Genomic DNA, 23,259 nt, shown 5'->3' with positions numbered 1-23,259 from the left:
TATTGCCTAAGACTGACAATTAAGTGGCATGGTGGGATTGAAAAATCCTTATATTTGGTTTTAAGAATACCACCTTTCCTCCAAATAATATAATTTGCTTGGTTTGTTGGTTTTATTCACTTTAAATAGAATTAGTCCAAGGTAGTCTACAGATTCAATGTAATCCCTATTCAATTTCCAGTGACATTTATTCACAGAAATGGAAAAAAAAATCCTAAAATTTGTATGGAACCAAAAAGACCCTAAATAGACAAAGCAAGTTCAACAAAGAAGAGCAAGACTGGAAGTATTGTACCTAACTTCAAGCTATATTCCAAAGCTATAGCAACTGAAACTGTATGGCATTAGTATAAAAACAGGGATTAGATCAGTCATCAGTGGAACAGAAGATCCCATACATAAATCCCAACACATATGGTCAATTAATCTATGACAAAGAAGTCAAGAATACACAAAGAAGAAAGGACCCAGGCTTTTCATTACACGGTGTTGGGAAAACAGGACAGTCGTATGCAAAGAATGAAACTGGACCCTTTTCTTACAGCATACACAAAAACCAACTCAAAATGGACCAGAGACTTGAATGTCAGATAAAAGTCATTAAACTAGAAGAAAACACTTGGCATGAGTCTTGGTGATGATTTATTTATTTATTTTTTATTTGATACCCAAAGCAAAGGCAATAAAAGCAAAAATAAGCAAGTGGGACTACATCTAAAAACTAAAATGACATATAAATATAGATCATCAATAGATACATATAAAGAGGCTCATAATCACTAGTCATCAAAGAAATGTAAATCAGAACCGCAATGAGATGTCATCACACTTGTTAGAATGACTACTATCAAAAGGACAAGAAGTAACACATGTTAGTGAGGATATAAAGAAAAGGAGACCAGTCCATTGTTGGTGGGAATATAAACTGGTTCAGCAACTTAGAAAATAGTGTGGAGGATGTGGTGTTGTAACATACATCTGAAGGGGTGTGAGCCTGTATCTCTGAATCATAAACAGTGTTGTAAGCCAATGTTACTTCAATAAATAATATAATAAAGGGCAAAAAATAAAAATATAATTTAACCCAGCAGTTCCATTTTGGGCATTTATGCAAAGGAAATAAAAACTGACTTGGAAAGATAGCTGCACACCCATGTATATTGCTACATTTACTGTAGAGTCAAGACATGGTGGCAGAACAGTCTATCAATGGGTAAGTGGATAAAGAAATGAGGTATCCATTCACAAAGAAATATATAAATATACATTAAATGTTACTCAGTAATTAAATGAAATCTTGCCTCTTGCAACAACATGGATGGAACTGGAAGACTTTATGCTAAATGAAATAAGTCAGACAGAAAAGACAAATACCATATGATCTCATATGTGGAATTTAGGTGGAAAAAGCAACAAGCTCATGATACGAAGAATAGTTGATGGTAGCCAGATGCAAGGGACAGCAGAGTTGGTCTAAAGTACAAACTTCCAGTTATAAAATAAATAAGCAGAGATATAATATACAGCATAGAAACTGTATTTAATAACACTGTATTGTATATTTGAAAGTTGTTAAGAAAGAGAATATCACAAGAAAAAATATAATAATGGATGGTAGTTGGTGTTCAATAGACTATACTATATCATTTAGCAATATATACAAACATTAAATCATTGTTTCACACCTGAAACAAATGTTATTTATCAATTATATTTCAATTTTAAAATATAGATACATATGAAACATAAAATTCAGTGTATACAGAGAATATGTAGTTATGTCTACAGGGATATAAATAATTTGCTTCTGTATTCAGATCCTTAGCATCAGAGATCTCTTATAAGCTCAGAGCTCTCTCTACAGTCCTCCAAGTTTTTTTGTTCTACCTTCATCTTCACGAGAGGATTTCTGACCAACTTTGGGGACTAGCCAGAATAATCATAACTCCTATGAAAAAAAATTGGGGGATTTACCAGACTCCATAGCATCATCACTCTTTTGAGTATGGCCTAATCATGTCTTTTTAAAAGTCACTAAGAGACAAGGGGGAAAACGTTCACAGTTATCCCTTGCCAAAACTTCTCATTGAACTAATATACTATAGAAAGAACTAATATTCTATCTTAATATTCCTAGAGTTACTCAGATAAGTAACTGGAAGTTGGTTGGAGAGGTGGTCAGAATTCTGACTCCAATCAGAAAGATCAATAAAAAGAAAGGAATGTGAATGGTAAATTCCCAACAAGACTCCACCTTGTATCTCTTTATATAAGAGTGAAGATCCAATCTTTTAAATTATATTGTTCGCTTTTTGAATTATTCAACAACCCTTCTCCTTAAATTGTCTATTCAAAAGTATTCTGCTAAAAGAAACTTGCACACCACATCCAAAAATACCAGAAATCCTGCAATTACACATGCATTGAGAGTTAATTAACAATCTCATTAAAATGTAATCTTTATGACATTACACAATTTTGATTAAAACCTGAAGTCTAGAATTACTGTTGTCAAAGGATAGTTAATAATGTTCCATAGGAAATAATTTGATAGTCATGTCTAGGTAATGAAGGATCAATTTTCAATTCAATTTAAGTGGAAAAATAAAATTCATTTTAAGGAGGAGGATATAAGATCATCACTTCTGAATCACAGGGAGAGTAGAAAAAAACACTAAACATAAAAATAGACAAATTGAAGAGTTTGGATAGAAAAATAACAAACCTCAGTATTACATAGTAATTTTTATGGTTAAAAAAATCTAAGAGCTGGGGGTCTCCCTGGTGGTACAAGGGGTTAAGTACCGCACTATGAAGCAATCTGCAGCCTCTGCAGCACAAGTTCGATCCCCGGCCAGCCAGGGAGCAACCCACATCGCAAGGCAGACCTCTCCTGTCTCACCCGCTGCTCACCTCAGCAGTGTATTTCAGTCATTCTGCCTGTTCTTTTCCCCACTCTGTCTCTAGTGAATCCTCTCACCCCCTGCAACTGTGGCCTGTGTCCCAGCTCTCATATGCATAAATAAATAAATCTTAAAAAAAAAATCTAAGAACTGCCAGTTTTCAGTAGTGAAGTTGAAGCTGTGTACAATGTAATACATGAAGAGAATCCAAACAGAATTAGAGCTATTCCTTGGACCAATACTACATTTTTTTCTTAGTATTACCAACCCGAAACTAGACTTTTGATGACAAGGGTTTTCATTTTTATGTCTAATGTCCAAATGATGAATATTTTACAGAAGTAACCACATAATACAAATATGGTGTGACTGCATAGTTTCTTTTAAATTTGATATGTCTATACTTAATCTGTGCTTTTCATTCACTATCTGCTTCTACTTGAACTGCTTTGAACTCATTTTATAGTACACCATCACATAGTCTTATAATCATTTGGCATGAGCAATAATATATTGTTGTCAGAATTGACAATTCCTGTCAAACTGACCTATGGACTCAAGGTATGTCTAGTCAAAATCTTAGTAAATGTGTCTGTAAATTTTGAAAACCTATTTCTAAAACTTAAATGGAAGTACAAAAGTAACAGCAGGATAATTGAAGACAGTTAACCAAATTGAAGAATATTCATTATATTGATTACTATGAGGTAACAACAAAAATATTTACAGCTACAGGCAATATGGATGAAACTTATAATACTGAGCAAAAGAAACCAAATGCAAACAACTTTATATGTATGATGGCATTTTTATAAATGTCAAAAACAACAGGCAAAATTAATCCATAGTATTTGAAATCAGGATATTTTTACATTTGGGGTTAGGAGTAATTAAAAACACGGGATATATTTCTGTGGTTCTAGTAATGTTCATTTCTTGATTTCTACATGTGTTACATAGGTATAAAATTACTTTAAGGTGTATATAATTATAATTGCTTTATGGTTTATAACACAAACACATCTATAAAAGTATAAAGAAGAATTTTTTTTCTGTACTGATCATGAATGCTCTTTAGAATATACTATAAAAAGGTGAAAATGGCTTTATAATATGCTTTATGTAACAGAAATATATGATATGTTAATATTTGTATATATATTAATAAGAAAATTGTTATATTTAATATTTCCTTGTATATGTACATAATGTATCTCTGGAAAGATAACACAACTGTTTGCCTCTGCTGATGGGCACTAAGTATCCAGGCAATGGGAGTAGAAGAAATTCTTTTACTATACATATAAATTGCATGTTTTGAATGTCAAACTAAGTGAATGTGTTAAGTAGTCAAGAAAAAAAATTAAAGAAAAGTAATTCAAATTACTTTTATAAAGCAGTAAAATACTTTGAAGTAGGATTTAAATTATGTTCCCTAAAGCCAACTCTTATTGCTAGAATTCTTAAAATATTCCTTCTCTGCAGTTTAGTCAAAATTCCTTAGAAACACTTTGTTGATATTAATTAGAAAATATCACAGATAGAAAAAAGAAATATGATATAATATGTACAAGAAATTCAAGGCCTTCATATCATAGCCTTCAAATTTTACTTGAATATTATATAAAGCAACACTATGCTTTCTCGAATATTATACAATTTATGATTAGTGAGAGCAAGGGCTCTTAATATGTCAAATGTTAAGCCCTGAAAAGTGAATGTTTTATATTATTCATTTTTCAGATCATGCATTACAGAAAGCAAAACACTTTCTCTTCCATATTTAGGTTTAAAATCAGATTTGAAGGAAATCCAATGATTATCCACAAGATGCAGCTGGAATAGCTAGATCTATTTATCAATAATCTAAGGCTTGCTGCTACCTTCAAAGATTATAAAACCAAAGGCTGAGAGTGCTCCAATTAAAAAAAAAAACTAAAATTTACAGCATACTGTAAACAAAATATATCAGATATTATATACAAATAAGCCTAAGGATATATAGAAAATTTAGAGTTAAGTTACTAATAGGGCTTGGAATTTCAAAAGATGCTTGGTTAAATTTCCCTCTTATAGATTAAAGCCTCACATGCACCATACATTTAATGATACCCCTCCACAATAAATTGTAAGAGTTAATGGCTATTCTCAAGACAGTATATGATTATTGTAGAATTCATCAGAGTGAATTTATCTTTCTCAAAAAGATAAGTATCACATTTTTGTAAACATTAAAATAGGCAATGCTTACAAAGTACCTATGACTTAAAAGGAAATCATTACCATCAATCATTGCTTCCCCCACCCAAACTACCATAAATGGGACCAGAACATTTCTTTCAACATTCCCATTGTGAGAGGAAAAGAACTGTTCTGGTTTTTTTCTTACTCAAACCACTGAAACAAAAAATCTTATAAGCAGAGAAAGAGAGAAAACCAATACAGAAACATCTAAGTAGGTAATATTTTTAGTGGTAAAGAAACCGGAATATTATAACAACTCTTGACTGTTCCTTAAAGTTTTCATAATCCCGAAAATTGTTCTAAAAACATATTTTTTTATTAACAATGGTTTACAACATTGTATATGATTCAGAGGATCTCACCTCTTCAGATCTGTTACTAACCTACCTACCACCAAGTACTCATAGTTCTCTATTGTATTATTTTAAAACTTAAGATAAATAAAAATGGATCTGTAAAAGTGCTATCTAATTATAGTGAATATCCAAAATATGTATTTAGATATTTAGCAAGCATCTAAATATCGAACGTAAAATTCCTTCTTCTAAAAATTGATGTTGATCCTAAAATGTACTAATACTCATAAACTTAATACTCATGAATAGTATTCAGAATATTGAGGGTTAATGAATTAAATAGTATAGTATGTCTATGAGAAGTTTCATGTAGAAAAAGGAAGAATGTCCATATAAATGACATCATTTTATCTCACCGTACATATAAAAGCAACTTTATTTCATTAATCTCTGCCCATAAAGTGGTTGCTTATGAGCCATTACCATTAAAAAAATGAAATATTATCTTGAGCTCTCAGCAATGACTGCCAGCCTCTCTTATTTGTTTACTTAGTTTTAATAATACTTGCTAATCTGTAAAATTTCACTTCTCAGAATTTTCTTTTTCTTTCATTTACACCAAATTTTCCTGTGTTGGCTCTTTCATTCACTACAAAGAGTTTGATTCTTTCCTAAATAATAAGTACATATACTACTATTTTATAGTTATATTCAGAGACAGAGAATAAAGTACAAATTTTACTTCATTTCAAGGTGATTATTAGTGATTATTAAGTGATTATTAAGTGGATTGTTATGCTCTAGTTCTAGTTGAATTCAGTATTAGAAACATTAAAAATTTGGTGCAGTGTATTACAAATAAAATCTAACCACTTTCTCCATATTCATAGTTTCTTCTGATTATGAATATTTCATTCTAAAATGTAAGAATCTGAATTCTGATTAAATTACCATCTTTGACATGTTAATCTTGGATGTATAGTATTTCTCAAGAGTTAGTACCAGTATTTTGGGATATCCAAAATTTTTGTCTTCCTACACTTCTGTAAAGTCTATGTAGAGGTAACTGCCATGATCAAAGGTATAAAAATACACTTAGTGTTTTCTTGATTTTTAAATTTTAGGTCTATGCTTTCAGCACCCTGACTGAGGGAAAAGAACACATCATTGCTGAACTTCTAGGTTAAAGTTTGGTGAACAAATATGTTACTAGTTCTCCTTTAAAAATTACTGAACCTGGGCCTCCCCTGGTGGTGCAACGGTTGAGCCCTGGGCTGCGAGGCTGCCTGCAGCCTCTGCAGCACTGGTTCATTCCTGGCCGCCGGCGAGGGTCCCACAAAAAAACAAAAAAAAAAATTACTGAATCTATACTAATTATAACTTTTCTGTGAAAATAAACTATTATATAAGCCAATTATAAACATTAAATTATTCCTAGCTATTAAGATTATGAAAACAAAGTCTTTCAAATGTTAATCTGAAACTTGCTCAGGAAATAAATTTCCTTGTATATTTAGAAATTATTTAATTCATAAATTCTTACCGTTCTCGGTTAAATTTAAGAGAATGAAGAATAGCTGGCCTTTTTTGTCTAAGATTCCACAAATGAAGTGTATCATCTGAACTTGCACTGACCAAAGCACCCTGAACCAAAAAGAAGACAGTGAGTAATTCAAGGTATTTTGCATGTTTGAAGCAAAAACAAGTGAATTTACTGAGTTTTTCACTGCTTGAAGAGATACCTGTATTTATATAACCTAGAAACACAAAGGAGGACAGTTGTATAGGTCCTTTCCTATACTTTGATCAGGAAGGCTAAGAACTCTGAGAGTGGAAGAAGCAAGTACAATGGTCAGGACAACTAGCTCACGGAATATGCATTTACCAATAAATAAGAAAAGCATTGTAAACATTATTGTGACTATTAAGGGTTTTGTGTTTTCTCTGGGAATAACTATGTTTAATTTTTTTGTTTCTAATGTCCATGCCAATACTATATATAGCTTTATAGATAAATACAACAATTAAAACAATTAAAATTAAAACAATTAAAACAATTAACAAATACAACAATTAAAACAACAGTTTAAAAATTGCAATCTGGTCATATAAATATTCACCATTTCAAAGAACTTGCCATATATTTGGAAAGTATACATTCTTCCTTAAAAGCATATTTGTTACACTTTAACTTTTATAGTTCAAGAAACTTTATCTAGATAAAATAAAACATCTATAAAAAAGAAAACATTGTTCCAGCTAAAATTCAGTATAACTACAAAAGCAATACTGTGTACAGAACCATGAGCATAGCAGCGACCAAGACATAAAAGTAATTACATCATTAAGGTGTCTAGGGCTCATTACAATAACAAAGTGAATCTGCATGAACCACTACTAATGAAGATCTATGGAAGCATTAAAACCTGAATAAAAACAAGTCATGAGGTCAGAAACTAGGAAGCTTGGAAAATGGTACAGAAAATGAGTATGAGGAGAGTTCAGGATTGACAACATAAACAATGAAAGGATGTTGAAGGCTTGTCATTATTTATTTTTAATTATGTAGCACAGAGACGAGCTTAAGGGCTTGAAAAGAATTCCCAGAAGCTCAGACACAGAAAAAAAAATCACCTGGAAACAAGTTGTGCTTCCCAGTAACATGCATACAGAAGGCAAAAGGCTGAGATCTCTCAACTTGGAGCTACAGCATAACAATCAAAAAGGTTGACATTCTGGATATTAATGACTAATTATTACAAGTTAATATTTTAAAAAATATGGTCTCACTCATAGCAGGAATCTAGAAAACTTAAATAAGGGACCAGGAAAATGAATAACTATAAGAAAGTGAAAATCAAAATCAACAAAAAACTATGAACCAGAGACACTTTTAGGGGGGCGGGGGTGGGAGGGGAGGGATTGGGGTCAGAATGGGGGGATTGCAATTGTATGGGGAATATAACAATAAAATTTATAAAAAAAAATATATAAATAAAAGATATACCATTTGTAAGGGAAAAAAAATATTTTAAAAAATGTTTTCACTTTTTTTCCTTATCTTCCTCTCTCATTTTTATATCCACTAGCAAGTATGCCTACATGGTGAAATAAGCTAGGTCTGTTTGTTAATAAGGAGGATCTGATAGCCTTCAGAGAAAAATTTTGAGCCAAGAGAAGTAGAAAGCGGACATTTGCCAATATCACAATTTTTCATGCCTGGGGTATGTCGGATATGAAGTTCTATGAAACATTTTACCCATTTTTATGATTATTAATACTTAGGAAAAGGCATATGCACCAATCTATGGAAACAAAGAAACAAAAAAACTGTGGTACCTTATTTTTTCCCCCTTAAGGCATTAAGTTCAATCTGCTAAATTCATGAATTTGGTTTGGCACAAATTTTTAAAGCATTTTTGCATTGACAGCTAACTTAGCATAAAAACAACTATAGAAGACTCCAGGGTCTCCTATACAAATCAGAGTCAAAAAACTTAGTCAAATAACGGAAGATCTGAAAACTTTCTGAGCTTTATAAATACAGAGTTTGTCTTTAGGGAGTTCCTTATCATCACAGGTCTATATAAATAGGGTTAGGGTAATCAGCCAATTATCGTAATAGCTATGGATGTATAGAAATATAAATGTATACACATACCAACAAATTCATATGGAAATATGTATAGATAAAAGAGGTCATGGGTAAGTGAAAGATTATGTCATGGAAGATAAAGACAAAATATGAAGTTAATTAGATTATAAAATTTAAGTTGGTAGAAGTATGTATCCAGGAAAGTTTTACAGTTAAACAATTAAGAGATTTTTAGTGACTTTTAAAAAATTTAAATAATTTACTTATAAATTATGCTACATTAACCACAATAACAGGATCTTCTGTTTTCCTTGAAATTTTCCTTTAAATTTTATCAAATTGACAAATACAGCAGTGCATTCTTTGAAATTTTGACCATGAATAGTGTACATAAAAATATTATTAAGCATTTAGAATCATATTATAATAAGAGCACATTAGCTAATATAGTGAGAGAGAGCGAGAGAGCGAGCGAGAGAGAAAGAGAAATAGTCAGAAAAAGTCTTACCTCATTGATCAAGAACTGGAGCTGCAGGACAGCTGCACCACTTTCATGTTGGCAATAACAATCAACACCAGGTCTCCCAAGTCTAATGTACTAAAAGTCAAGGATTCTAACATGTTAATTAGCATTAATATTAATGGTAAAGAAGAAGTTAAGTTAATCAGCAACCAATGTTTTGCCTATTTAGTTATTATTTTTGCAAATAAAAAGTTGAAAAATCTTAGTCCTAGTTGATGAAAATTACATGATAGAGCATTAAAAGTCAGAAAAGTGGTCAAATAAGATGTTCCTCAAAAGTTTTCCCCCTAAACAACATTTGGCATCCATCTACAGACCAAAGAGCCTTTGTGGAAGCTTCGGGATCTATGTAGGAGATTGTGAAACCCTGAATAAAGAAAGTTATTTTGAGACGGTAGGCTCATATGCAGATAGCTAACACTTGGACTAGGGTCTTAGTTATAGAAACAGAAAGAGCTCAATATCCTGATAATTTAGCCACAACTCTATTTGGTTTTGAGTCAGTCACCAGCATACACATATGCAAGTGACCCAGAGAAATCACATTCATTCATGCAATTGGTAATAAGCATACAGACCTTTAATCAGGCTATGGGCCCAGAAGTGGCCTTGATTAACTATAGCCCCTCTCTGCTACTGTTTGGAAGCCCCTGGAGGTAGGCCTGCCAAGCTCAGACAGTAGACTCTGAGATGGTCCTATAACTTGGTTCTAGTCCATCCCAGTGATAGTCCATGAGTAGTTTTTTGGGCACAAGATCTCTGTAGGAGACACTCCTCTATCTGTATCCCGGAGATCTTGAAACTAAAGTATCCTCACAGTTGCAGTTGGTCTCTCTGTTGGCAGAGAGAGCCATGAATCTTTCCTAGGCTCAATCTGACATAGGCATCAGGCAGGTGAGATCCTCATCTTTGCCCCAGAGATCCTATTAAGGCCCTATACACTACAGCTTCTTCACAACCACAGGACCAGTCTTCCAAAATCCCTGAAAGTTCAGGATCCCAGGAGGAGACACTCCCATCTGTGTCTCTTGAGATCCTGAAAGGCCCTATCCTGCTTACTCCAGTTCACTTAGCTAGGGTCAGGGGCTAAACCATGCTCTCCAGAGTCCTGGAGGGACACACATCCATCCATGCTTGCAGAGCCTGGTATGAGATCAATCTTGGCTGTAGAATCTGAAACTGTTCTGAGTGTAGGTTTCACCACCTTTCAGCCACAGTCCAGAGTCAGTCCTGCCCACACAAGGACCATCCAGTGACCAGGCGGCAATTTTCCCAGGTACCTGGCAGAAATCACATCTGTCATGTACCTGGTAGTATGAATACTGTTTAGAACCCATATATAGAACCTAAAGCAGACCCTTTCCCAGCATCATTCTACTTAGTAAGGCACTGGAGACTGTCACATTCGCCTAGAATAAAATGGGTCCACTCCAGTCCAATCTATTAATAAGCCCTCAAACAACAAACCTCACTGCTGACTCCAACCCGACACAGCAGTGATTCTGAAGATAATCCTGTTAGGGAAACAAAAAAGAGAAGGTCTTTGTCTATTGAAACCAGTCTGTAAAAACTGGAGAAGCTATGTCTCCTACAAATACATAAAAACCAATGCAAGTTTGCATGATCATGAAGAGTAAGGCAAATATGACCCCAGCAAAAGTAAATAATAGAACTCTAATAATGGATCTTAACAAAATGTAGATCAATGATTTTCCTTACAAAGAATTCAAAATAATCATAAGGAAGCTAAATTCAAGTGAACATAGATATCTAAATGAAATCTAAAACAATTCATGAACAGAATGAGTAAAATAAAGAAATTGAAAACCAACAACTGAAATAAATCCTAGTACTGAGCAGCCCCAGGCTAGGAGCGGGGGACTTGGGGGTTGCCTCTGGTGCTGGAGCCTCTGCTGCCCACTGCCACTGCTGCTACCACTGTAGCCACTTCCCAAGTGGCCTGGGTGGGACCAACAAAGCAGGCATGCCCTACCACTCACCAGGCAGAGCCCAGGTGGGGGCCCTGCAACATGTACAAATTACCCACTTGAGAATTCTATAAAGGATTTAAAGTAAAAGTAATTCCAATTCGACAAAATTCTTGCAGAAAACTGAGAGTAGTACTTTCCAATTCATTCTACGAAAACAGTATTTCTCTGATACCAAAACATCACAAAAACCATACCTCATGAACATAGATTTGTAAAAATGCTAATCAAAGTTTTCACAATTGTAATGCAACATTATATTTAAAGATTTATATATTATGACCAAGTGGAAATTATCCCAAGAATGCAAAATTGAATTAACATAGAAAATTCAAATAATACAATTCATCTTATTAACAGATTATAAAAAAAAACACATGATAATTTTGATAGATGGAGGCAAGTGTTTGACAAAATTCAAAAACTCATAATAAAATCTCTCAGCAAACTGGGAAAACAGAAGGTATGCATGATCGGAAAGGAAGAATTAAAATTGGTTCTATTTGTAGAGGACATAATAATCTATGTAAAAAAATAAATCTGATGAGACCAAAAAATAATGTTCCTGAAACTAATAAATTGGATTTAAAGAATGCAAGATCAAAAATTTTTTAAATTATTACATTTCTATCTACATGCAAAGAGCATTATACATTTAAAAGAAGTAATTCTAACTTCTCAAACATATAAAAAAATACAAATGGCCAATGGGTACATACAAAAATGCTTATCATCACTTATCATCAGGAAAGTGCAAATCAAAACCACAGTAAGATATCATCTCACACTCACACCCAAAAAAGACAAGAAACAATAGTGGTGAGGATGTGGGGAAAAGGGAACACCTTGTATACTGTTGGTGGGAGCTAGACTGATTCAGCCCCTATGGAAACCACTTTAGGTATCTACCCAAAGAATCCAAAAACACTAATGTGAAGGGATATATTATGCATTCTTATGCCCACTGCAGTATGATTTACCATAGTCAAGTTAAGACAACGTAAGTGGCCATGGACAGATAAATGGATTAAGATATGATATATTTACACAGTGGAATATTACTCGGCTACAAAAAAAATTATTAACCATTATGACAATGTGGATATAACTTGAGGGGATTATACTAAGCAAAATGAGGAGAAAGACAAATAACAGATAATTTCACTCATATATGGAACACAGAGGAAAAAAAAAACAGACAAAATCAAATGAAAACAAATCCTGAAAATCTGACTGCAGAACTGAGGTTACCAAAGGGAGTTGGGGGAAACTGGGAACAAAGTGTGGAAGTAGCCCAGTAGACAATGGTGGAGGACTGTGGGTGCTTTGGTGATGGGTGTGGTGTGTGTAACATAAATCTAAAGAGGTGTGAATCTCTTAATGATAAACCAGAGTAACCTCAATAAAAATTTTTTTTATAAAGAATTTCTGAGCCTTAATATAAAAAAATGTTATAAAAATATTGAAAGACACAATAAAAAAGTATATTTAAAAGAGAATCAAAAATACCTAGAAATAAGTTTAACAAAATATGTTTTAGATCTATTACTGAATATTATGAAGATGGAAAAGAAAAATTAAAGACCTAAATGAAGATACACAGTATTCATGTATTGGAAGATTCAATATTGTTAAGATGGCAAACTTCCCTAAACTGATTAGATTTGATGAAATCAAAACAAAACTTCTAGATATTTTAAGAAATTAACAACTGTTTTTTCTTTCTTAAATATATTTCACAAATAACTGCAATTTTTTTTTTTTTTTTTTTTTGTGGGACCCTCACTGGTGGCCGGTGAACGAACCGGCACTGCAGAGGCTGTGGGTAGCCTCACAGCCCGGTGCTCAATCGCTGCGCCACCAGGGGAGGCCCAATAATTGCAAATTTAAGGTATACAACATGTTAATTTGATACATTTATCATGATTGTCATTATAGCAATAATTAGCATCTCTATCATATTACATAAGTATCCTTTCTGTTTAGAGAATAGAATAAGTTCTGGTCTCTTAGCAAGTTCAATTACTACAATACTATTTGTTGTCTATACATTAGATCTCTTGGGCTTATTTACTAATTGCAGATTTATACCCTGGAAACATCTATCCCTAAGCTATCCCAACACCCTTCATCCCCTGGTAACCATCGTTTTATTCTGTTCTTATAAGCTGGGCTTTTTTAGATTGGACTTATGAGTGATGTCATATAGTACTTGCTTTCTCTGACTTATCTCACTGAGCATAATGTGATCGGGATCTATCCATGTTGTCAAAAATGATGGTATGTCCATTCTCATGGCCCCATGACATTGCATTGTATTTATATATCAGACCTTCTTTCATACATGTACTCTAATATTATTGCAGCGGTATTCACAATAGCCAAGAAATGGAAATAAGCTAAGTGCCCATCAACACACAAATTGATAGTTTGCTTCTTTCAATGATAACATGGAGACTCTAAGTCTTTCCCCAGGAAAGAACTTTGAATAACTGCCTTCATGTCCACAGACAAAAAGCTTCTATGTAGTTATGAGGAAAGAAAACTAATGTGTTGGGATTCTGACCCCAATTTTTGATATCTGATGAAAGAGAGAGTGAGCGAGAGAGAGAGTGTGTGTGTGTGTTTGTGTGTGTTGCTCAGCCGCACATACCAGCCATTTTCTTGTGGCGAGGCAGGCCCAAGGCCGTAATTCTGACAGGATGGTGGAAAGGTGGTGAGCCAGATCCCTGATGCACGTCCTCTCTATTTACAGCTTTAAATCTTACTCCCCCTTTCTTTTTCCTTTGTGTCCACATCTGGACAAGCTGATAAGAAAACGTGATTGTTTACTTTTTTGACACCAGCAGATTTAAACCATGCAAATCCCCTAATTTAGCAGGGGAACTTACCCACTTAGTAATCACAATAAAAACTCAAGCTTTTCCCTCTTAAGTCATTTCAGACCTGCTTGAGAGGGCTGCCCTGCTCTCCCCAGAGACTTCAGTTTGCTAAGTAATAAACTTTTTCATACCTTGTTGGTGTATCAGTGACATAGGCAGTCTACATCAAAGCCAAATTTGAATGCAGTCCATATGCTGCTGCAGGTAACCATAACAACTAGGAATCATCTTAACCCCTGCATAAAATAATTTACTCTGTTGCTAAGTGACAGTGGAATCTCCTTATCTATTGATAAAAGGATACACTGTCCATAAACAGTAGGGAATCCAAATTACTGTCAGCCTTAGTTCCACTAATTGGTTTTGGGAGTTAGGAAATTTAATAATTTCCCCAGTTGGTAAGTACTCAGCTGCAAGAAACAGTCCATCTATTCAAGGATCAGAGCAAAAATTGTAGGTCTTATTTTTTAAGGAGATTATTAGTCGGAGAATAAATATTGACATGTTTTATGAAGCAGTATCAACTAATAATTTAGGAACAAAACAATGTTTTGTTTTGTTAGAGTTAGAGTTTCTAAAGAAAACTTTCCAGCAGTCTCAATTTTCTACCTAGATAGAAAGTGTTATTTTATAGATGCTCCCATTTAAATAACAGTTTAAATAGTTCAATTTCGTAATATTTTAGTTACTATCAAAAAGATTTGCTAAAGAATCAATCTTAAAAATACAGAAATGGAATGAGAAAATACTGTTTTTAAAACACTTAAAACATTACTCCAAGATCTCCTAAACTCTTCTTAAAGCAATAATTTATTAATCAGTTTAATTCATGTTTTCACTATCTGTCTTACACTTTTTGATAACATTTAGTTCATATAATTATAACAAATGTTCATGAGATTTGAAGTATAGAATTTTATATAAAAGACTATAATTTGTCCTTCAATTATTAAGATACATTCTTAGTTACAAGAAAATATAACAGTTAATATTAAAGGGATAATGGCAATAACAGAGTACTGGGTAATACATTAGTTGAATACCAATTGGGTAACTATTCTATAAAAATCACATCATTTTGTAAGAGGAGCTCTGTGGCTCCTGGTTTAGTGGTGCAGCAGAATGTGCCTGGCCACCACAGCAGCAATGCTATGAGAGACAAAAAACCTGGGCACAGGTTGGGTTTCATGTGCCAGTGGAGTTTCAGTGTTAAAACCACCACCAGTTTTAAAAATGTGCCAATCAGGATTGAAACGCACACTGCTGTTGGGAAGAGTGAAGGAACCCTGGGTGCCATAAAAGGCGGGGGAGCTGACGAATTCTAATACTCTTGCCTGGGAAGACCTTCTCTTCTGATCCTCTGACACAACCGCCTGACCACCACTCCGGTCTCTGGCACAAACGGCACCACCTCCTAAGTGCTGGCCCCTGCCATCTGATCATCTGCCACCACAGCCTGACCACCACTTCTGCCTCTGGTACGACCAGCACCACCTCCTGACTGACACCACTGGCCTACACCGGCACCTCTAAGAGTTGTCCACTACTGTCTATCCTTGGCACCACATGCTGACTGGCAATGCTGGCCACGCCTGTGCCACCTCTAGGACAATCACTTGTTGCTGATGTCCCCAGTACTGCTCAACCCAGCCTCTGCACTGCTGCTACTGGCTTCCACGGTGCTATCTCAACAGTGCCACCTGTGGTTAGCCCCAATTGCCACCATGAGTTGGATCCTGGTCTAGCACTTATCAGTATGCCACCAGTGCCAGGCTCTCATCAAAGGGACAATGCCATCCTTCATGAGCAGCTTTTGGTTTGGACTACTGGACACTACAGACACTATCTTGGGTAGGACAGATGGCCACTTTTGGCCTTAGAAACTTTCCTTTTTTTTTTAATCTCTTCCAATTTCCCTCTTGTGAATAAGCCCTGCTGCTATTAAACTCTGTGTTTGAGTTATGTCTTGCAATTTTCAGTACACAGGTGAGGACCCACAAACTGTGATATTCACCAGGTTTGCATAGTTTCAGTTTCATTATCAAGTGGATAATAAGATCCCCAATAGTTCTCTGGTACTAAATTCAATGATCTTCTTCAGTCCTTCTCTAAGTTGATCACTAATGTAGTATTTGAATTGACCAAATCTTTCTTCTTGACATACTCTTCTTCATTGGGTTTTATAATTACAAACATGTTTTTTGATTTCTTTCTTTTTGACCATCATTTCTTTCCTCTATTCAGGTTCCTTTGGGCAATTATTTTCCTCTACTTCGTATATGTTTTCCTATGTTCTTTTCTATAACATTTTTTTCATACCTTACATCTCTTGACCATCTCAGGCTTCAGTTGTGTATATTGATGATTCCCAAATCTTTATCTGTATCTTGGAATTCTCTCCCAAGTTTCAGAAAAGATATCTAACTACCACTCCACTTGTATGTACCACAAAAGTCTCACATTTAACATGTAACAGGCTTAAGCTATCTTCTCTATCAAATCATGCTTTGCTTCTTCTGTATCCAATCTCAGTGACAACACTATCCACTAAGATCGTCAGACCCGACTGTTATCCTTCTACTCCAAATCCAACATGTTATGGTAGCCAGTTCTACTTTCAAATCTCTCTCAAATGCAATCTATATTTTTAAAGCTGGTATCTCTTTCACATTAACTGTTCTCTTACTATGATAGTCAATTTTATGTCAACTACACTGGTGCTCAGTTTTCTGTGAAGCAACAATCTAGATGTAGCTATGAAGGTGTTTGTTAGATGTGATTAGCATTTAAATCTGTGTCTTTCAGATTACCCTCCATAGTGTGGAATAGGCCTTCTTTAATCATTTTAAGACCTTAAGAGAAAAGACTGAGGTCATTGAGAAAGGATGAACTCTACTTCCAGAATGCCTTCAAACTTAAGTAACATTAACTATTCTCTGGGTATCTAATTTGGTGTCCTACCCCACAAATTTTGGATTTGCCAGGTCTCACAATCATGTGATACAATGCAACAATTACAAAAATCAATCTCTCCCTTCTCTCTCTCCAATATGGATATAAATAAATGATACAAATTAGAAGAGATAACTTATGTAACTGTGCTGGTTATATTCTGCTTGCCCTGCTAGATCCATTTTTCTATCCCTTGCTGCCCTACTCTGAGTCCTGAATGAATATCCAGAGACATTTTGGTTCCAATGGCTTGATCAATGGAAGACGGAAGGCAAAAAGTGAAAATTGGAAGGCAGGACCAGGTAATAGTTTGAGAGTGACTCATTCAAATGTCACTGCTCATTTCTGTTGACTCCACTTCCATGATTAGAACTTTTGCTGTGTTTCAGTAACAGCTCATATACACTTTGTCCTTTCAAGCCTAGGTTTGGGTATGGTTTCTAGAGGTAATGGACTAAATGTTTGTGCCTCCCCAAAGTTCATAAACTGAAGCCCTAACCTGTGACTATGTGGAGATTAAGTCTCAAAGAAAACAATTAAGATCATAAAAATGGAACCCTGATCCAGTAGGATCAGTGTTCTTTTAAGAAGAGACAGCAAAGACTCTCTGACACTTACATACTCTCACTCCCTTTCCACACAAAGAAGAGGTCAGATGGTGGCTGCCTATATGGCAAGAAAAGAGGCTTCAGAATATAACCAGCCTTTCTAGTACCATGATCTTACAACCCCCTTGACTCCAGAACTATGAGAAATAAATTTCTGTTAAGTTAAACAGTCTTTGTTATTTCTTATAGCAGCTTAAGCAGACTAATACATTAACCTCTGGGCGCTTCCCTTAAACAAGAATACACTAGTAAGTAATCCTTACTTTAAAATCTCTTCAACTACCCCTTCCAATAACATCTACTTCCTGAAGAAGCAGGTGACTAACTCAACCATGAGTAGCTAAGTAAGAGTAACTTCATGTATCATACACTCAAAATTAGATTCTGGAATTACACTGTTCACACACAGATTGCTCTCCTTGGGGAAAATGTAACATTGTAATCCACAGCATTCAGTAGCATTATGATTACTCAAATTACTACTGGTGGTAGCAACAGGATGGTATACAGGTGAAGATTAAAGCATTGGCTATAAATTTAGTCATTATGTCAACAATAGTGATAGCAAGTATTTCAAAGTAGTCTGCCTGATCTAGAGAGTTTATCTACTTCTGCCTGATCTAGAGAGTTTATCACCCCCCAAAAACACAAATTAAGAGTCTTGGATTTCTAACTATGATTAACTTAAGGGAATCTTTGCTTGTAGCTGCAAAGCAGATATGACTATGGATCAAACCCAGGGCCTGACAACAAGCATATGAGGTGTCAATGTCAATTATGTGATCAATACTACCAGATCTGTTAGGCTAAAGAAAGATCACTGTTTGGAAAGGAATGAGACCCTATGATATAGGATGGACAAATACAGAATAGTTTGAGAATTACGAACCCATGGAAGTATCCCCACCTATCTAAAAATTGAGATAGTTACTTCATAAAGGGATGCAAATTTTCTTCAGGATCATCCTTCATTGTTTCCAGATGTCTGAAGAGAGTTATATCCTAACATAACGTATACAGAGAAAATAAAAAATATATCAGGCTAAGTATATAAATGACCTTTTCAGAATGAATACAGATGTAAAATTTTGTGTAGCACATAATTGCCTACCAGAAGTAACCTTTTACTGAAGAAGTTCTCAAAGTCATTTTGTCAACGTCCTCTTATATCAACTTCCTGTGATAGCAAAGGTTACTCACTATTGAAGAAGCTCACTTTTCTCAGGCATCTCAATACTTGCTCTACCAGCCCATGTACAAAGTTGTCATAGCCACTCGTGTGTACCATTAGAAATATTTTTTGTTACACTAATTTTCTTAAATTAGGACTAATTATATGAATTTGGGTAATTTCTTTCAGAATATACAAACATCCTAGATTTAAATGGGTCTAAAAAATATTATTAAATGGAATGAAAATATTTTGATCATTTGCTCATAGACTTAGGAATCCAACAGATATACATATTTATAAACTCATAAATAGAAAAATACACATTTATATCGAAGATCTTAAAGACATAAATACAGCTATACAATTGTGAGTTATAAATATAATAAAAACTAATGGATCATAAGAACAACAAAACTAGTGGGTAAAGCTTGAGCAACTGATTCAGACAGGCCTGGGTTGAAATTCTAGTTTCATTAATTATTAGTTTAATGATCCTGGGAAAATCACTTAATTCTCATTGTGGAAAATCTGTTTACTTTCATGCGTATGCATATTTGCATGTGTGTATATACATACACATGAAAGTAAACATAATAATACTAAAATATCTTTACAATGAAGTCTCCAAAACTAGGTAATATTTCCAATATTTCTAAAGCAAGGCACTAGACAAATTTAGCCAGACTTGAAAAAACATAACTAGAAACTACTTTAGAGACTCTTCGGTGACAACCCAATTCAATCATTAAGAGAATTTAGAGAGGCCAAGAAGCATGTCAGAGTTTAGAAAGAGGATTTCTATATGGAGGTTTTACAGCTCCCACTGTTTCTGAAGGAAGAATGTGGAATTCTTGAAAAAGAGCTTTTAGGAAGATTCCTTGGAGAGATTATTACCTACACAGTAGATTGGTGTCTGAATCATGTTCAGGAAGTGCTTGGTGTAATAAGAAATACTATGATTTATAATTGAATCCTATATTGTTTGCTCTTCAAAAGTATCCATTACACATAAATGGATTTTCCTTAAATAGAAAATAGAGCGTGCAAATATTTTATATTGAATAATCAGATCTGAGCTGACACTTCCACATAAATTGTCAGTAGAAAATGCAAATGGCCAACAGGCATATGAAAAAATGTTCAGCATCACTTATAATCAGGGAAATGCAAATCAAAACTACAATGAGATACCATCTTACACCAGTGAGAATGGCACATATTAAAAAACTAGCTACAACAATGTTGGTGAGGATGTGGAGAAAAAGAAACTCTCCTGCACCGCTGGTGGGAGTGTAAACTGGTCCAACCACTATGGAAAGCTGTGTTAAAATTCCTCAACTTGCTAAAGATGGAGCTTCCATATGATCCAGCAATTCCACTCTTAGGTATTTACCCAAAGGACACAGAATCATTAATTCAAAAGGGCACCTGCACCCCTATGTTTATAGCAGCACTATTTATAATAGGAAAGCTATGGAAACAACCCAAATGCCCAAAAATAGATGACTGGATCAAGAAGATGTGGTACATATGCACAATGGAATATTACTCAGCAATCAAAGAAGATAAACTCATGCAATTTGCAGCAACATGGATGGAGCTGGAAGGGATCATGCTGAGGAAATAAGTTAGAAAGAAAAAGAAAAATACCAGATAGTCTCACTCATAGCAGGAATTTAGAAAACCTAAATAAGGGACCAGGAAAAAGACAAATTATAATAAAGTAAAAATCAACAAGCAACTATAAACCAGAGACACATGGGGGGAGGAGAAGAGGGATTAAGGTCAAAATAAGGGGGGTGGGAATTATATGGGAAATATAACCAAGATGAAAATGCATACATTGTGCAAAAATGAAAAATGATGTTAAAAATATATATAATAAAATAAAATAAAAAAATTATCAGTTGAGGAAAACTGGCTGATAATTGCATACACACTTATTAAATTGTCCTAAAGTTTTTATTTGCTATAATTCTTACACTATTCCCATAAGTTATCTCTCTGATATTTATAAGCATCCGAATTTCCATCCTGTTCTGATGCACAGATTCCAATAGTGCCTGTACGTCATCAACTATTGATTCAACTATATTTTAATCTAGAGTATGGGATTACATTAGTTATTTTATCTGGTATTCAGAAATAGGTAAATGAATAAACACCGTTCAATAACAAGCCTTACTGCTTTGGTTTATACAACAACTAAAGCAATTTGAAAAAATATATATTAAATTCCTTCAATGACTTCCTATCACATCTAAAAATAAAAATTTATTACTCTCACCTAACAAAATTCCATTTGGTCCTTTTCTAACTTAAATCACTATGTTTCAAGCACACTTAATCTCTTATAGTTCTTTTAGTAAACCGAGTTCATTTACAACATAAGGTTCTTTGTTCTAGACACCCCAGATAATTAACCTTATTGAATCTTTGCCATTCAGATCTCAGAAAACTTTTCCGAAAAGCTGCCAAAAGCAATACACAGATCCTCTTAATTACATTATTCCCATCTTATTTTATCATAACAGCATTTACTGATTTATTACTGCTTTCCTCCAAGCAAAACATAAGCAACATTATAGCAAGGTTCTTTTTTTTTTTTTTTTTCCCTGTCTTTCTACCTTCCCTGACCTTCTCTCTGCTCCTCTCGCAATAACCTCTCTCGCAATAACCTCCTGACCTTCTCGTGGTTCTCTTCTTATATCCTGGTAGCTCCTCCCATCGTACCTCCCAGTCTCATTTGATTAATAGGAAACACCTGTGGTTTCTCAGCAGGCAAAACGGTAAAGCGAAAACTAATTAATGGCACGTGTGTTGCGCAACACGGCGCATGCTCCAGGCGGCTCCGGACACATTTTGGTCCAGTCATATAGCAAGGTTCTTAATGTCTTTTTCACTGATATGTCCTCAATACCTAGAATAGTGTTTAATGATTTGGCAAATTGATAATTTATCATAGCACATGTAAATCCATAGGAATGAATGACAAAGTCTTAAGAACATGGAGTAAGAACAGGATGCAAGTTGACTAGGTAGTGAATATAACTGCTCAAGAATTTTGGCCATGAACAAATAGGAATTATTATTTTTTTTTAAATAGCTCACACTTTTTTTTTTTTAATTTATTTATTTATACAAGCACTGGGTATAGTCAGAAGTGCGGGAGGGCGAGAGAATTCACCAGAGCCAGAGCAGGGAGCAGAACAGGCAGAAGGACCGAAGTACACTGCTGAGGGGAGCAGCGGGCGGCAGGAGAGGTCTGTGTGCCATGTGGGACCCTCATCGGTGGCCAGGATCGAACCGGCGCTGCAGAGGCTGCGGGCAGCTTCACAGCCCAGCACTCAACTGCTGCGCCACCAGGGGAGGCCCAACAAATAGGAATTATTTAGTAAAATAATATTTAGTAAATAAGATTTAGTAAAAAGAAAGAGTAAAACATGGTGGCTTTGACAGGAAAAGGATAAATTCATATTCCAGATAACATTCAAAAAGAGGAAGGGGGTTCAAGCAGATAATTATATCATACTAAGTTTATGATATAAAAGTTGAGAGTTCAGAGAGATTGAGGCAGCTGGAACTTGTAAGGCAGAGAAAAGACAAGTCTCCAACTTTTCCCTAAATATTAAGACATGCATGTATAAAGTAAAATTCCACAAATCAGAAAAAGAATGACCAAGATGTTATAAGATAGATAGAGGTAAAAGCTGACAGAACACAATGAGGCATTTGATTTCAGTCACTAAGAGTGGTGATGTCACAATGCACAACAATGGCACTTCTGGTGCCAGAAAAGTTTTATGTTAATAAGACTAAACAATCCCTCATGTAGATTCACTCTAACTCCCCAAATGACATACCGTGAGGAATATCTCTTCATATGCTTATTTGCTATATAAATATCTTCTTTGGCAAGGTGTAAATTCAGACCTTTTACTAATTTTAAAATCAGCTTTTTTTTTATTGTCCAGTTTTAAGTGTTCTTTGTTATTTTGGATGGCAGTCCTTTATCAGATATGTTTGGCAAATATTTGCTCTGTCTGTGGCCTGTCTTTTGATTCTTAGAATGTTTGTCACAGAGCAGAAATTTT

General features: G+C 34.6%; 1 protein-coding gene across 1 annotated transcript in view; it reads right to left on the bottom strand.

The window, feature by feature from the left end:
• STXBP5L (syntaxin binding protein 5L) overlaps positions 1-23,259 on the bottom strand; it is a gene marked incomplete at both ends in the record, with an annotated part of 193,095 nt that overhangs the window by 138,583 nt on the left and 31,253 nt on the right. The window contains 2 exons of the mRNA XM_084232675.1: positions 6,987-7,087; positions 9,547-9,628. Coding sequence (XP_084088801.1) covers positions 6,987-7,087; positions 9,547-9,628 — 183 coding nt within the window. The remainder of the gene's footprint in view (positions 1-6,986; positions 7,088-9,546; positions 9,629-23,259) is intronic.

The sequence above is a fragment of the Talpa europaea genome (assembly GCF_964194135.1).
Source record: "Talpa europaea genome assembly, chromosome: 4".
NCBI lineage: Eukaryota > Metazoa > Chordata > Mammalia > Eulipotyphla > Talpidae > Talpa > Talpa europaea.
This window is presented reverse-complemented; position numbering and strand designations above follow the sequence as displayed.